General features: G+C 38.3%; 1 protein-coding gene across 1 annotated transcript in view; it reads left to right on the forward strand.

Moving 5' to 3' along the window:
• The window catches only part of EFCAB8 (EF-hand calcium binding domain 8), a 132,214-nt gene that overhangs the window by 14,525 nt on the left and 103,865 nt on the right, over nucleotides 1-13,824 (forward strand). Inside the window, exons 3-5 of the mRNA XM_069073962.1 lie at nucleotides 1,739-1,793; nucleotides 4,671-4,830; nucleotides 6,359-6,477. Coding sequence (XP_068930063.1) covers nucleotides 1,739-1,793; nucleotides 4,671-4,830; nucleotides 6,359-6,477 — 334 coding nt within the window. The remainder of the gene's footprint in view (nucleotides 1-1,738; nucleotides 1,794-4,670; nucleotides 4,831-6,358; nucleotides 6,478-13,824) is intronic.

Raw genomic sequence — 13,824 nt, forward strand, 5'->3', positions numbered from 1 at the left:
TTTTTGGAGGGGGAAAGGTAGGGCAATTGGAGTTAAGTGACTTGCCCAAGGACACATGGCTAGTTTTTTGTGTTGTGTCTGAGGCTGGATTTGAACTCAGGTCCTTCTGACTCCAGGACCAGTGCTTTATTTACTGTGCCACCTAGCCACCCCAATAGTGTACATTCTTAACCCAGGCCCTTCTCTCCTGATTGTCATCTCTATCCCCAACTGATTCCATGTTATAACTCCTCTTGACTAAGGTTTTAAAGAGTTTTTAGCAAGAACCATCAAGTGAAATAATTCCATTATTTCAAATTAATCCCATCAATTTAATTGAACAAGCAGCTTGGTAGTGTAGAAATAGGCTGTTGTAACCCCTTTCATTTTACAGATGAGGAAACGGGTCCCAGGCAAGCTAGAACAGGCCCTATGTGGAGCCATCCAGCCTTTTCTTGACAACCTCTGGTGAGGGGAGCCCATTAGCTCCTTTTTGGAAAATTCTAGGAGGAAGATTTTCCTTATCTCAGATATAAGTTGCTCTTTTCAGCCTTCACTCTTTGCTATGCCTCTGAGGCCAATAAGAAAGAATTTATTCCATTCTCCTCTTGCTGGTGTTGTTCAGTAGTTTCAGTTATGACCAACTCTTCCTGACCCCATTTGGGGTTTTCTTACCAAAGATACTAGAGTGGTTTGTCATTTTCTTCCTCAGCTCATTTTGCAGATGAGGAAATGGAGGCAAACAGGATTAAATAACTCCTATAGCCTCTAAAATATTTGTCTCTTCAAGTCTAATTTCATATAAGTTCAACATTCCTAGTTCCTTTAGCTGATCTTCATATGGCTTCATCTTTAATGACCTTGATCATCCTGGTTGCCTTTTGGATACTTTTCAGTTTATCAGTGACCTTCCTAAAATGCAGTGTCTAGAACTTTATCAAATTTTTTTATAATAGTGCTAAGTGGTTCAAAGGGAAGGGAAGGGAAAGAGGAAACATTTACGTAGTGTCTGCTATGCGCTAGGTGCTGTCCTAAGGCTTTACAAATATTTCATTTGTTTTCACAACAATCCTGTGAAGTAGGTGCTGTTATAATCTGCATTTTATAGTTGAGGTAACTGAGGCAAACAGAGGTTAAGTGACTTGCCCAGGTCACACAGCTAAGTGTCTGAGGCTGAATTTGAACTCATGTCTTCCTGACTTCAGGCCTAGTGCTCTAATGCCACCTTAGTTGATTCAAGAAAAAGCCTTTGAAAAAACATAGCATTCATGTTGAAAACCCGGAAGAACACAGGTACAGAAAAACTCTTCAATATAGTCAAAAGCATATATTTGAATTCAATATTTGATAGTGTTTGTAATGAGGGAATATTTCATTTGGTCTTCCAATGCCTGTGTGAGATCATTAGCCTTATTTGTATAGATGGGAAAACTGAGAGTCAAAGACTTGTCTATGATCATATTGCTTGTAAGTGTTGGAGCTGGACTTCAAACTCAGTTATCTTGACACTCAGTCCAATGACCTCTTTTCTAAAATTAATAGAGTTTTTATAGGTCTGTGTTTTTTGAGTTGACTTGCCAAGAACATGGACTTCAGCTTCTGTACCTGGAACTGGACATAGCTAACTGGTCCATGAAAGGATTGAATTAATTAATTGAATTAATGACACTGGCTTCATTCTTATTCTGATTGACTGACCTTAAGCTACTTGCCCAATCTTTCCACACAAAACTTATTGTTAAACTGCTTATGATTTCAGGTCTTGTAAAACATCTAGAGATGAAAAATCCAGAAAACCTATCTCATCTCACAAGGTAAGGAAGTCATTGTGTCAGCTGGGTGGGGGCTAGGGGTAGAAAGAATCAGGAAAGACCTCATGTGGAGGTGGCACCGGAGCTAAACTTGGTAGTATTTATTTTGTTTAAAAATTTTGCATCAGTATTCATTAGAGAAATTGGTTTATCATTTTCTTTCTCTATATTACTCTCCCTGGTTTAGATTTAAGAACGTTGAACTAAACTTGGAAAGAAACTTGGTGACTCTAGGAGGCAGAGGTGGGGAGGGAGCACATTCCAGGCATAGGGGACGTGGGATCTGAAATTTTGTATGTGAGGAACAACTGGGAAGCTATAAACTATTCTATAGAGTTTCTCTGTGCCATTTTTCTTCTTTTTTTTTACTGGCAGCAGTCCTCCAGGTGTCAACTAATCTTGAAGCTGTTGGGGGGAGGGGTGTAGATCTTTAAATTATGAATTGGTTTTGGGTAGGGGGAGGGACCTTTAAATTATGAGTCAGTTTTGGGTATAGGGGAAGGCCATTGTAAGAATTCCAGCTAGAGGGAACTTTAAGAGACAGGAAGGCAGTATGGAAAAGTTCATAGGTGATGTCAAAGGAACTCAGTTCAAATTCTACTTGTCTTCACTGCTTCTATTTATAAAATGAGGGGTTGGATTAGTTAGTTTCTAAGGGCCCTTTTATCTCTAAATCTGTGATTCTAAGAGGAGTAGGAATGGACTTTTTAGAGTTTCTTGGGGGAACATGAGGAGACCAGCCTGAGCAAGGGCAGTTGTGGGAGAATAACAGGTATGAGGGAGCCAAATTTTAGAATGTTAGAGCTGGAAAGAAACCTTAGAAATCATTATTCTAGCCTCTTTATTTTATATCAGAGGAAACAGCATCTAAGAAGTTATAAAACTTGCTCATGTTTACACAGCTCATATATGATAGTCAGGACCTGAGTCCAATTCCAGTGTTTTTTCCCACTATACTATTAAGTGGTTTGGACTTGGACTTGACATCTTAAAGACCTGAAATAATATAGAATTGAATCCTCAGTTAATTTGGAATCATTTGGCCTTCTTCCACTGAACATTTATCTCAAGGCCTTGCGTGAAGGTAGAGAGGACATGTTTATCACATTTGCAAGTATATTCCTTTAGACTTGAGCAGGGATTACAGTGGTTGACTTCTAAGTTGGCTTCCAGTTCTGAGTGTGATTTTTTTTTCTGATTTTAGCACTTAATGCTAGTCAAGCATGACTTTGGACAAATCATTTTTCTGGATCTTCTTTGCATCAGCTGGACAATAGGGATGACAAATCAATTGGGCCAGGTTCTTGTCTAAGTTCTGGAGATACAAAGATAGAAATGGAATGATCTGTGTTCTCAGAGAGCTTATATTTCTAGTGGAGGAGATGACATATACATCTCTAAGTATATATGAACTTTATGCTAAGCAGATGCATAAGGTAAACTTGGGTGGAAAGGCCCTTGGGGTGGTAGTGGGGCTGGGGAAGAATGACTTCCTGCAGGAGGAGACAGCACTTTAGCTGAGTTTTGAAAAAAGCCATGAATTTCAAGAGGTAGAGATAAGGAAGGAGAACAATGAGTGACTGAAGACAGGGACCCAGACCAGATGATGCCCTGCATTCATTGATCATTCAGTTTTTTTTTAAATTTTACTTTTTTTCCCCATTACATGTACAAATGATTTTTATTTTTTTGGTTTTTGGAGGGCAGTTGGGGTTAAGTGACTTGCTCAAAGTCACACGGCTAGTAATTGTGTCAAGTGTCTGAGGCCGGCTTTAAACTCAGGTCCTCCTGACTCCAGGGCCAGTGCTCTATTCATTGCGCCACCTAGCCGCCCCAACAAATGATTTTTAACATTCGTTTTTTAAAATTTTGAGTTCCAAATTCTCTCCCTATCTCCCTCCTGTCCTCCCTCCCTGGAAAAGGAAGCAATTTGATATAGGTTATATATGTGTAATTATGCAAAAAATATTTCTATATTAGTCATGTTGTGAAATAAGACACAGACCTAAAAAGAAAAAACCCACAAAAAATAAAGTGAAAAATAGCATATTTCAATCAGCATTCAGACTCCATCAGTTCTTTCTCCTAGAGGTGGATAGCATTTTTTATCATGAGTCCTTTGGAATTGTCTTGGATCATTGTATTGCTGAGAATAGCTAAGTCATTCAAAGCTGATTATCATACAGTGTTACTGTTACCATGTACAGTGTTCTGGTTCTGCTCACTTCACTTTACATCAGTTTGTGTAAATCTTTCCATGTTTTTCTGAAATCATCCTGCTTGTCATTTCTTATAGCACCATAGTATTCCATTACAATCATATACCACAACTTGTTCCTTAATTGATGGGCATCAATTCCCAATTCTTTGCCACCAAAAAAGAGCAGCTATAAATACTTTTGTACAAATTGGTCCTTCCCCCACCCCTTTAAAAAAAAATCTCATTAGGATATAGACCTAGTTAAGTTGTATTGCTGGATCGAAGGGTATACACAGTTTTATAGCACTTTGAGCAGATTCCAATTTTTTTTTTCAGGATGGTTGGATCAATTCACAACTCTACCCATTCAGTTCTAAGGGCTTTGATTTAAATCCTTATACATCAGCCCATAACATCAGAGAAACTCAATTTCTCCTCTTAAGAGGATGTCTTCAAATCTCACTTTATTTTTTGCCTTTTGGAGGGCAGTTGGGGTTAAGTAACTTGCCCAAGGTTACATGGCTAGTTTTTTTGTGTGGGTGTTAAGTGTCTAAGGCTGGAACTGAACTCGTGTCCTCCTGATTCTGGGGCTGGCGCTTTACTCACTGCGCCACCTAGCCGCCCCTCAAATCTCACTTTAAATTGAGTATGCTTAAAAATGGAACACTTTTCCGTTCTAGTCCTTAACATCAGATGGACCAAAGAAGGTTCGAGCTAAATCTGAGACAACCACAACTAGCCAGTCTATCTGCTCCCAGCCAAATACAGAAGAGTGTGTTAACCAGGAGATACTAGAGACATTGGAGAAAATGTTTGAAAAGACTGCAGACCACACTGGAGGTAAGACTACTTTGACTCAGTTTCTGTGTGTGTGTGTGTGTGTGTGAGACAGAGAGAAGAATAAGAGAGAGGAGGATTGGTGATGGTGTTGGTTAATTGAAGGGATAGAAATCAACTTTTCCTTGATTTAATAAGCCTACTACCTTCAGAGTCAAGAATATCTAGGTGCAAGTCTTTCTGAAACATTCTGGTTGTGTTAGCCTGGGTAAGTAACTTCAACTCTCCTTGTCCCAGATGACTTTTGCAGACTAAGTTGCAGAGCAGGCACTGATCTACATTGGTAGAGTTTCCTCACTGGGAATCACTCATATCAACACATTCACAGGTCCAGTAAAAAAAATCAAACAACATAACAACTTCTCCAGTTCAGTAAACATTTATTAAATACCTACTATGTGATAGTCACATGCTAAGAACATAAAAAGAAGCAAAAGACAGTCTCTGCCCTCATGGAACCTACAATCTAAGATCAAAACAGTCAATATTGTATAATATGATTAAAATCACAGAACTTTAGAGCTAGAAAGAACCTTAGAGATGATGGTACAGGAGAATGAGCACTGGGTCTGTGGACAGAGGACATAGGTTCAAATTTCACCTGACACTTTTTGTTTGCATGACATCGGGCAAGTCACTTAACTTCCTTGGACCCCAATTTCCTCATCTGTAAAATGAGATAAAGTTAGACTAGATGGGTTCTGTGGTCTCTTCCAACTTTAGGTCTAGAATTCTCTAGTCCAGGTTTCTTAACCTGGGGTCCACAGATTCCCCCAGAGGATCCATGGTTAGATTTAAGACAGTCTGTGAGCTTGGATGAGGAAAAAAACCCTTTATTTTTACTAATCTTTGGTTTCTTTTGAAATCTTATGCATTTTATTTTGTACATTTAAAAACATTATTTTGATAAGGGGTCCATAGGCTTCACCAGATTGCCAAAGAGGAGTTTATGACTCAAAAAACATAAAGAACTCCTGTTCTAGCTCAACTCTAGGCCCACTTAGCCCTCTTTATTTCTCCCTTCCTACTCCACTGCCATTTTTGTAAAGGTAAAAATAGAGTCCCAGAGAGAGGAGGTAAGTTACCATGGCATTATCTTTCTTACAGGGTTTTTGTCAGGAAAACTCTTTTTAAACCTTTGAGTACTATATAGATATGAATCATTGCCCATTGCCCAAGGTCACATATTCAGCTAGTAGCAGAGTGTGGTCTGGACTCTAGGTCTTCTGGACTTGGAGTCAGTACTCTTTCTACCACTTTTCACTATTTCTATAATCACACTGCCTATTCCAACTCTAATCGTCCATATTCTCATGAAGAGAAAATTGTCTTCTGAATATGGTTGGGTACTCTGATGTTTTACAGAATCTGTTGTCTCTAGCTTCTTCTCCCAGATGAAACTACCCCTTTGGTAGCAAATGTCTTTTCTTGGCTCCTTTGCCCTTCTAGAGTATCAGGACACCTGGATGTGGTCTCCAATATAGTAGATGTTTATAAATGTATATTGAATAGATTAATATCCCATTTTCAGCTTTGAACATGGAAGGTTTTCAAAAGGTGATGAAGGAGACATTTTCCTCTGTGACTGATGAAGTCGTGGAATCCCTGTTCTGGAAGGTGGATGCAGATTGTGATGGGTTGGTGACTTGGGTGAGTCTTCAGCTATCCTTGGCGATGGGCATCAGTGGACGGCAAGTAGTTCTTGCAGCAATGGGGATGACTTTCATTTTTTAAGTAAGAAATTTGTGATAAGTTTAACTTTAGATGAGTATCATAGGGAGGGCAATAGAGAGGAGGACAAGTGTGAGCAGGATGCTACATATACCCACGGAGGAATTATTGATTTGAAAAGAAAACGGCCTGGTCACCTGGGAAGAGTGAGGAATGACAGATGGACAGCCAGAGTGCTCCACGGGTGCTCTCACAATGCTAGGAGAAATCGAGGAGGGTCTTTAAAGTGTTGGATTGATACTTTATAGTAAATCAGCTGGACACAGGATGTGGTCAAGAGTCACACAGAATAGGCAAGCATGGATGAGTTGCAATGTGTATCTTTTGAGGAAAGAACTACATTGAGGTCACAGATCCATTTGAGTAATACCATCCAATTAAATTTGCAACTAAGTTTTTTTTAAAATGAGTATCATATAGATATTTAGAACAATTTATCAACTATTTCTTCTCCCATCCCCTTTCATTATTTTTGTCCATTTATCCCTGTACTTTTGGAGGAAGGAGGCAAGCATTTAGTAAGCACCTACTATATACCAGGTACTGTGTTAAGTGCTTTACAAATATTATCTCATTTGATCCTCATAATGATCCTTGGGGGGAGGTAGGTGCTATTACTCCTCATTTTACAGTTCATGAAATTGAGGCAGATAGAGATTAAGTGACTTGCTTAGGATCACATGGTCACATAGCTAGTAACTGACTGGCACTGGATTTGAACTCAGGTCATCCTGACTGTAGGCCCAACACTATTCACTGTGCTACCTAGCTGTATATTTTTTCCTTTTATATAGTAAAGCAATAGTCAATATGTATAGTAATTGTTAATATGTAAACTGCTATTCTGATTCTGCCTTTTTTTTTTTTTCTTTTTAGAGGGTATAAGGTGGGGTAATTGGGGTTAAGTGACTTACTCAAGGTTATACAACTAGTAAGTGTTAAGTGTCTGAGGCTGAATTTGAACACGGGTTCTCCTGACTCCAGGGCCAGTGCTCTATTCACTGTGCCACCTAGCCGCCCCTGATTCTGTTTTTCTTCATTTGGTGTCTCACTTAGCTTGTGGTAACCTTGGGCAAATCATTTAACCCATCTGGGCCTCAGTTTTCTTGTTGTTGTTCAGTTGTTTCAGTCATGTTCAACTCTTTGTGACCCAGTTTGGGTTTTTGTTGGCAAAGATACTGGAGTGGTTTGCCATTTTCTTTTGTGTTCTCAGTTTTGTTAGCTTATTGTTTCAATTATTTTCATTTCTTCTGTTTTTTTTTTTTTGTGATTTCACCTTGCTCATTGGCTATTTTATTGATTTAATTTTGCATTGTTCTTTAAAATTAGCTAAAAGTTTTATAAATTTTATTAGGCTTTTTAAAGACTAAAAAACCCCAACTTTTAGTTTTATTTCATTTCTTTTTTGTTTCTAGTTTCTCTTTTCTCCTTTAATTTTGTGCTTCTTTTAGTTTTGTTAATTTGTTTGCTTTCTAATTAAAAAAATACATATTCAGTTCATCAATCCACTTTTTTCTATTTTGTTAATGTATGCTTATAGGCATATGATTTTTTATTTTTTGCGCCTTTTGGAGGGCGATTGGGGTTAAGCAACTTGCCCAAGGTTACACAGATAGTTTGTTTTGTGTGGGTGTTAAGTGTCTGAGGCTGGAACCGAACCCTCCTGACTTGGGGGCCTGCACTTTACTCACTGTGCCACCTAACCACCCCCTAGGCATATGATTTTTTTCCCCTTTAGGATCACTTTAGTTGCATCTTAGAATTTTTTTTTTTTAAAGCAATCGGGGTTAAGTAACTTGCTCAAGGTTACACGGCCAGTTATTTCTGGGTGTGATGCTGAGTATCTGAGGCCGGATTTGATCCAGGTCATCCCGACACTGGAGCCAGTGCTCTTACTCGCTGAGCCACCTGGCCGCCCCTAAGCAATTGGGGTTAAGTAACTTGCTCAAGGTTACATGGCCAGGTGTTTCTGGGTGGGTGCTACGTGTCTGAGCCCGGGATTCGATCTCCAGGTCTTCTCAACACTGGAGCTGGTGCTCTTACTCGCTGTGCTACCTGGCCACCCCAATCTTAGAATTTTTTAATGTAGTTTATCATTATAACTTTCCATCACAATAGCAAATATTTCTATGATTTGATTTTTGAACCATTCCTTATTTAGGATTTTGTTTTAAGTCTTTACTTGGGTCTATGTCTTTTGTTTGTAGTACCTGAACTAATGACTATTTTTATTATGTTGTGGTCTGTCAAGGATATATTAATGATTTCTGCCTTTTTACATTTGTTTGCAATATCTCTTTGCCATAATATTTGGTCAGTTTTTGTAAAAGTTCCATATGGTGCTAAGAAATACTTATATTATTTTGCAACCTCATTTAGAAGACACCACAAATCTTTTAGCTCTAGGTTTTCTAGCAATTTATTCAGTTCCAAATTTTCCTTTTTATCTTTCTGTTAGACTTATCCAAAACTGACAGAGGGATAGTGAAGTCTCCTCTCACTATTGTGTCACTGTCTTGTAGCTCAGTTAATGTTTTCTTTATGAATTTGGATGCCAAGACACTTAGAACACATAAGCTTATTACTGATTTTGATTTACTTTCTATGGTTCCTTTCAGCATAATGTGATTTCCTTGTTTATCCCTTTTTATTTTTGAATTCTTGTTTTTGCTTTGTTATATTGTATGATTATAGCTCTTGTTTTTTTGGATTCACTCAATATATTAGTAAATTTTTTCCTGTCCCATTGCTTTTTATTTTGTGTATGTATTTTTTTTTCAAATGTTTCTTATAAACATCAGATGATAGGCTATTGTTTTCTTATCCAATCTGTCATTCTTTTTGTTTAATTCAATCACATTTCAAGTTATGAGAATTAGATTTATATTTTCCTCTCTTTGTCTCTAATATTTTTAAAGGTTATCCACCCCTCCTTCTATTGTATACACAGTACTATGTTTCTTCAGGTACTTTAGCTTATTCTTTTTTAAGGGGGTCTTATTCCCACTGACTGTCTTCCCCTTAGTCCCTATCTCCCCTGCCATTTGTTATTCCTTTCCCTTTGGGATTTTGCTTGTAAGTTCTTTTCCTTTTCCCCTTTATATGTCTAATTCTTCCCCCCTTTTTTCTTCTCAGTTAATCAAGAAGATTCCCCCTTTCTTTCCTCCCCTTCAACTAGTTCTGTTCATTAGTTTTTAAAATTTTATTTTTGTACCTCTTGTCAGAGGATTTCTCTTGTTCTCTTTGTTATCCACCCTCTCTGTCTATTCTAGATCTTCATTTTTCTGGTTCATGATTCCTATAATTATCTTATCTCTATTCTATATATTCCTCATAGAATTAAAACTTCCAAGGTATACATCCACTCTGGGCTCTCAACTCCAGACTATTTCTGTCACTTCCTTGTAGAGCTTACCCCAAGGTAAAATACTTATCCCTTTCCCACTGTTCCTCACTATCAGGACAATGCTATTTCTTGGAAGTGACATACCCTCCCTGTCCCCACCATGTCACTTGTTGTGCAGCCTATCACTGATCTTTACTCTCCCCCAGTTACTTTCTTTTACCATTTTTTTTCCTCAAAATCTCTTCCCTGGGTCCATACCCTCCCCTCTCCCATAGGTACCAGTTGCCCCCCAAGAGTTCCAGCTCTACTTCCATTCTGAGAGATGAGTAGTCTTTTCAAGTTCCAAGTCCCCCAGACAACACCTGTGACAAACATTTCTCAACCCTCCACTTCATTTTCCCCTCCACTGTAAAAACTTTTCCTTGTGCACCACTTTTATATGAGATAATTTCTCCCATTCTTCTCCCTTCTACCTTTTCCTAGGCAGGCGACCCTCTTTCTTGCCTATCCATTCTTTTTTTACATCATCCCAACATAATTGATTCATTCCTGTACCCTCTTTCTATGTAGAAACCTTCTACTTGCCCTAAAAATGATAAAGTTTTTTAGAAGAAATATGTGTCATATTCCCACGATTTATCCTTTATGATTTTTTTTTCACATTTACCTTTTTATGTCTAAGTCTTATTATTTGAAAGTCAAATTTTCTATTCAGCTCTGGTCTTTTCATTAGGAATGCTCAAAAGTCCCCTATTTCATTAAATATCCATTTTTTTCCTTGAAGGTTTATGCTTAGTTTTTCTGGGTAGGTTATTCTTGGTTGTAATCCCAGCTCTTTTGCCTTCCAGAATATCATATTCCAAGCTCTCTATTTCTTTAAAGTGGTGGCTGCTAAATCCTGTGTGGCTCCATGGTATTTGAATGGTTTTTTTCTTGCTGCTTGAACTATTCTCTCTTTGACATGGAAGCTCTGGAATATGACTATAATATTCCAGGGATTTACATTTTGGGTACTCTTACAGGTGGTAATTAGTGTATTCTTTCAATTTCTATTTTACCCTCTGGTTCTAGAATATCTGGGCAGTTTTCTCTGATGATTTCTTGGTATCCCTACATTCTTTCTGTGATCAAGACTCTCAGGTAGTCCAATAATTTTTAAATTATTTCTCTTGATCTATTTTTCAGGTCAGTTTTTTCCTATGAGATATCTCATCTATTCTAGTTTTTCATTATTTTGACTTTGTTTTATTGTTTCTTGATGTCTCATGGAGTCACTGGCTTCTACTTGCACAATTCTAATTTTTAAGGAATTATTTTAGTTTTTGTACCTCTTTTTCCATTTCAACAGTTCTGTTTTTAAGGTGTTATTTTCTTCAGTGGTTTGTGCCTCTTTTGCCAAACTGTTAATAATTTCTTTATAATTTTCTTCTCTTGCCTTCATTTCGTTATCTAATTTGTCCTCTATCACTCTTATTTGATTTTGACTTTTTTGATATTTGATATTTAACTTTTTTTTAGCTCTTCCAGGAATTCTTTTGGTATTGTGTTCAGTTCACATATTTTCCTTTGAGGATTTGCTTGTAGCTATTTTTACTTTGCTGTTTTCTTCTGAGCATGTGTCTTGATCTTTCCTGTCACCTTTCCTTTCACTTGTCACCAGTACCTTCTTATGGTCAGGTTCTTTTTTTGTTGTTATTTATTCACTTTTCTACCCTATTTCTTGATTTGGAACTTTATGTTAATGTTGGACTCTATTCTAGTCGAGTGGAGGGGATGTGTTTCAAAATCAGACTTTTTTGCCCTGCTGTTTTCCTAGGTAGTTCTGGGGTTTAAGGAGGTTTTGGTGCTTCCAGGGTGATCTGGGGAGAGTGGTCACTGCTCTATTGGTATGCACATTGGTCCTTACCCAGGAAAGGTCCCTGGTCCCTTGGGACTGGAAGTGATACTTCCTCTCAGGGCTTCCACTCCCTCTTGACTTAAAGTATTCCTTTCTGCTCTTCAACTATGACCCAGAAGTGGGTATAGGCAATGGAGTTGCTGTACAGTATTTGCTCTTGCATCAAGTGCTAGCACAGGGGACCTCCTGTAATCTTTTTCTGACACGTTGCCAGGTTCCCCGACTGTCTCTGAGTGGAGAGCTTCTAAAGCTTCTGCTGCTTCTATTACCACCACCTAGTCCTACTACTGGTAGTTCATCCATATGGGCTCTGGGCCAACCTCTTCCCCTATTTGTCAGATCTCTCTCTCTGATCTCCTGTATCATCTTGGGCTGGAAAAGTATCTCACTCTGACCTTTTGGTTCAGCCACTCTAGAATTGGACTTGAGGTATTATTTTAAAGTTGTTTGGAGGGGAATGTTGGGAGAGTTGAGCTTAATACTTTTCTACTACACCATCTTTTCTTAATCCCCAGAAGTCCCAGCTTCTAATTGAAACTTTGATGAAGCAAAGCCCATGACTATCCTAAGAAAGCTCATTGCACTTGCACAGCTCTAATTTTAAGGGTGCTTTTCTTTCAGCTCTTTGTAACTTCCAATTATAGTTGCTAAATCTTCCATCTGGGACTGAACAGAAGAATCTAATTCCTTTTCCACATGATAGCTCTCAAAAGGCTTAAAGATTACTATTATGTTCTTCCCCTACCCCCTCCAATTCTTTTATTCTTCAGTCTTTTAAACATTGCTAGTTCCTTCAACCCATCCTCCTAAGGCATGTCTTCTTATGTTCCTCTTCTGGATACACCTAAAATGTGGCCCAGAACTAAAAACAGCTCTGTAGACTTGAGTTATAATGAAACTATTACCTCCCTTGTTGAGGATGCAGTGCAGGATAGCATTAGTTTTTTATCTTTTTTGAGATGTAATGGGCATGTGTCACAGTGTTGTCTCAAAAGAATTCAGACTTGGACTGTCTCCAAACCAAGAAAGGGTATTTCATTCAGCATAAGGCCCCCAGCAGGCCCTATTATTTAAGGGAAATAGGTACCCTACTGGAGTGGAGCATGAAGTTTATATAGAACAGAAAATACTAACAAGTGCCCTGAATCTGGTCCAAGCCATGATCACCTGGTCATGAGGGCAAAGTGGAGCTGTGCATGTCGCTATCCACAATGCATACAGAAAAGTCCACTGGTGGGGGAACCACAATGCAAATGATATTATAATAAGCTCAGGGTCACCCCAAGGTTAACCAAGATGGATAATGAGCAGGTGTTGCTCTAGGGAAAGTCCCTTTTGTGGTTTTATGATCAGCATCCTATATGGGTAATGCATTCATTGGTTAAAATGTTTATCTAGGGTGACAGGTGGTTCCTTGTTGTCTAGCAATTATTGCTGACACACTTGTTGCTAACACTGCTACCCCCATCACTTTCATGTCATGGCACTGACTCATATCAAGCTTTCAGGTTACTAAAACCTTCAAGGCCACCCCCTCCCCCCCATCAGAACTGTTGTCTGCCTGTCTTTCCCATCCTGGACTTGTGAGAATGATTTTCTGAATCCAAAATATAGAACTATTTGTCCTTATTGCATTTAATCATTTTAGATTTTGCCTGCTGTTCTAGTTTGTTGAGATTCTTGTGGATTCTAATTTTGTCATCCAGCATGTTAACTGTCCCTATAGGTTTTATGCCATCTGTAGATCTGACAAGTATGACGTATATGGCTTCATCTAAGTCACAGATGACAATATTAAGTAGAAGGGAAGGGAAGAGGAAAGGGATAAGTTTTTATAGAATGTTTACTATGTGCCAGACACTGTGCTAAGCATTTTGTTATCTCATTATAGAACTATGAATGGTCAATAGTCAATAAACATTTATTAAACACATTCTCTGTGCAAGATACTGTGCTAAGCACTAGGAATACAAATATAAAAAGAGAAAGACAGTTCCTCCCCTCAAACATCTTGTAATCTAAT

This window comes from Petaurus breviceps, unplaced genomic scaffold, assembly GCF_028583685.1.
Source record: "Petaurus breviceps papuanus isolate PSGF00001 unplaced genomic scaffold, PetGlider_PUasm1.0 90879, whole genome shotgun sequence".
NCBI lineage: Eukaryota > Metazoa > Chordata > Mammalia > Diprotodontia > Petauridae > Petaurus > Petaurus breviceps.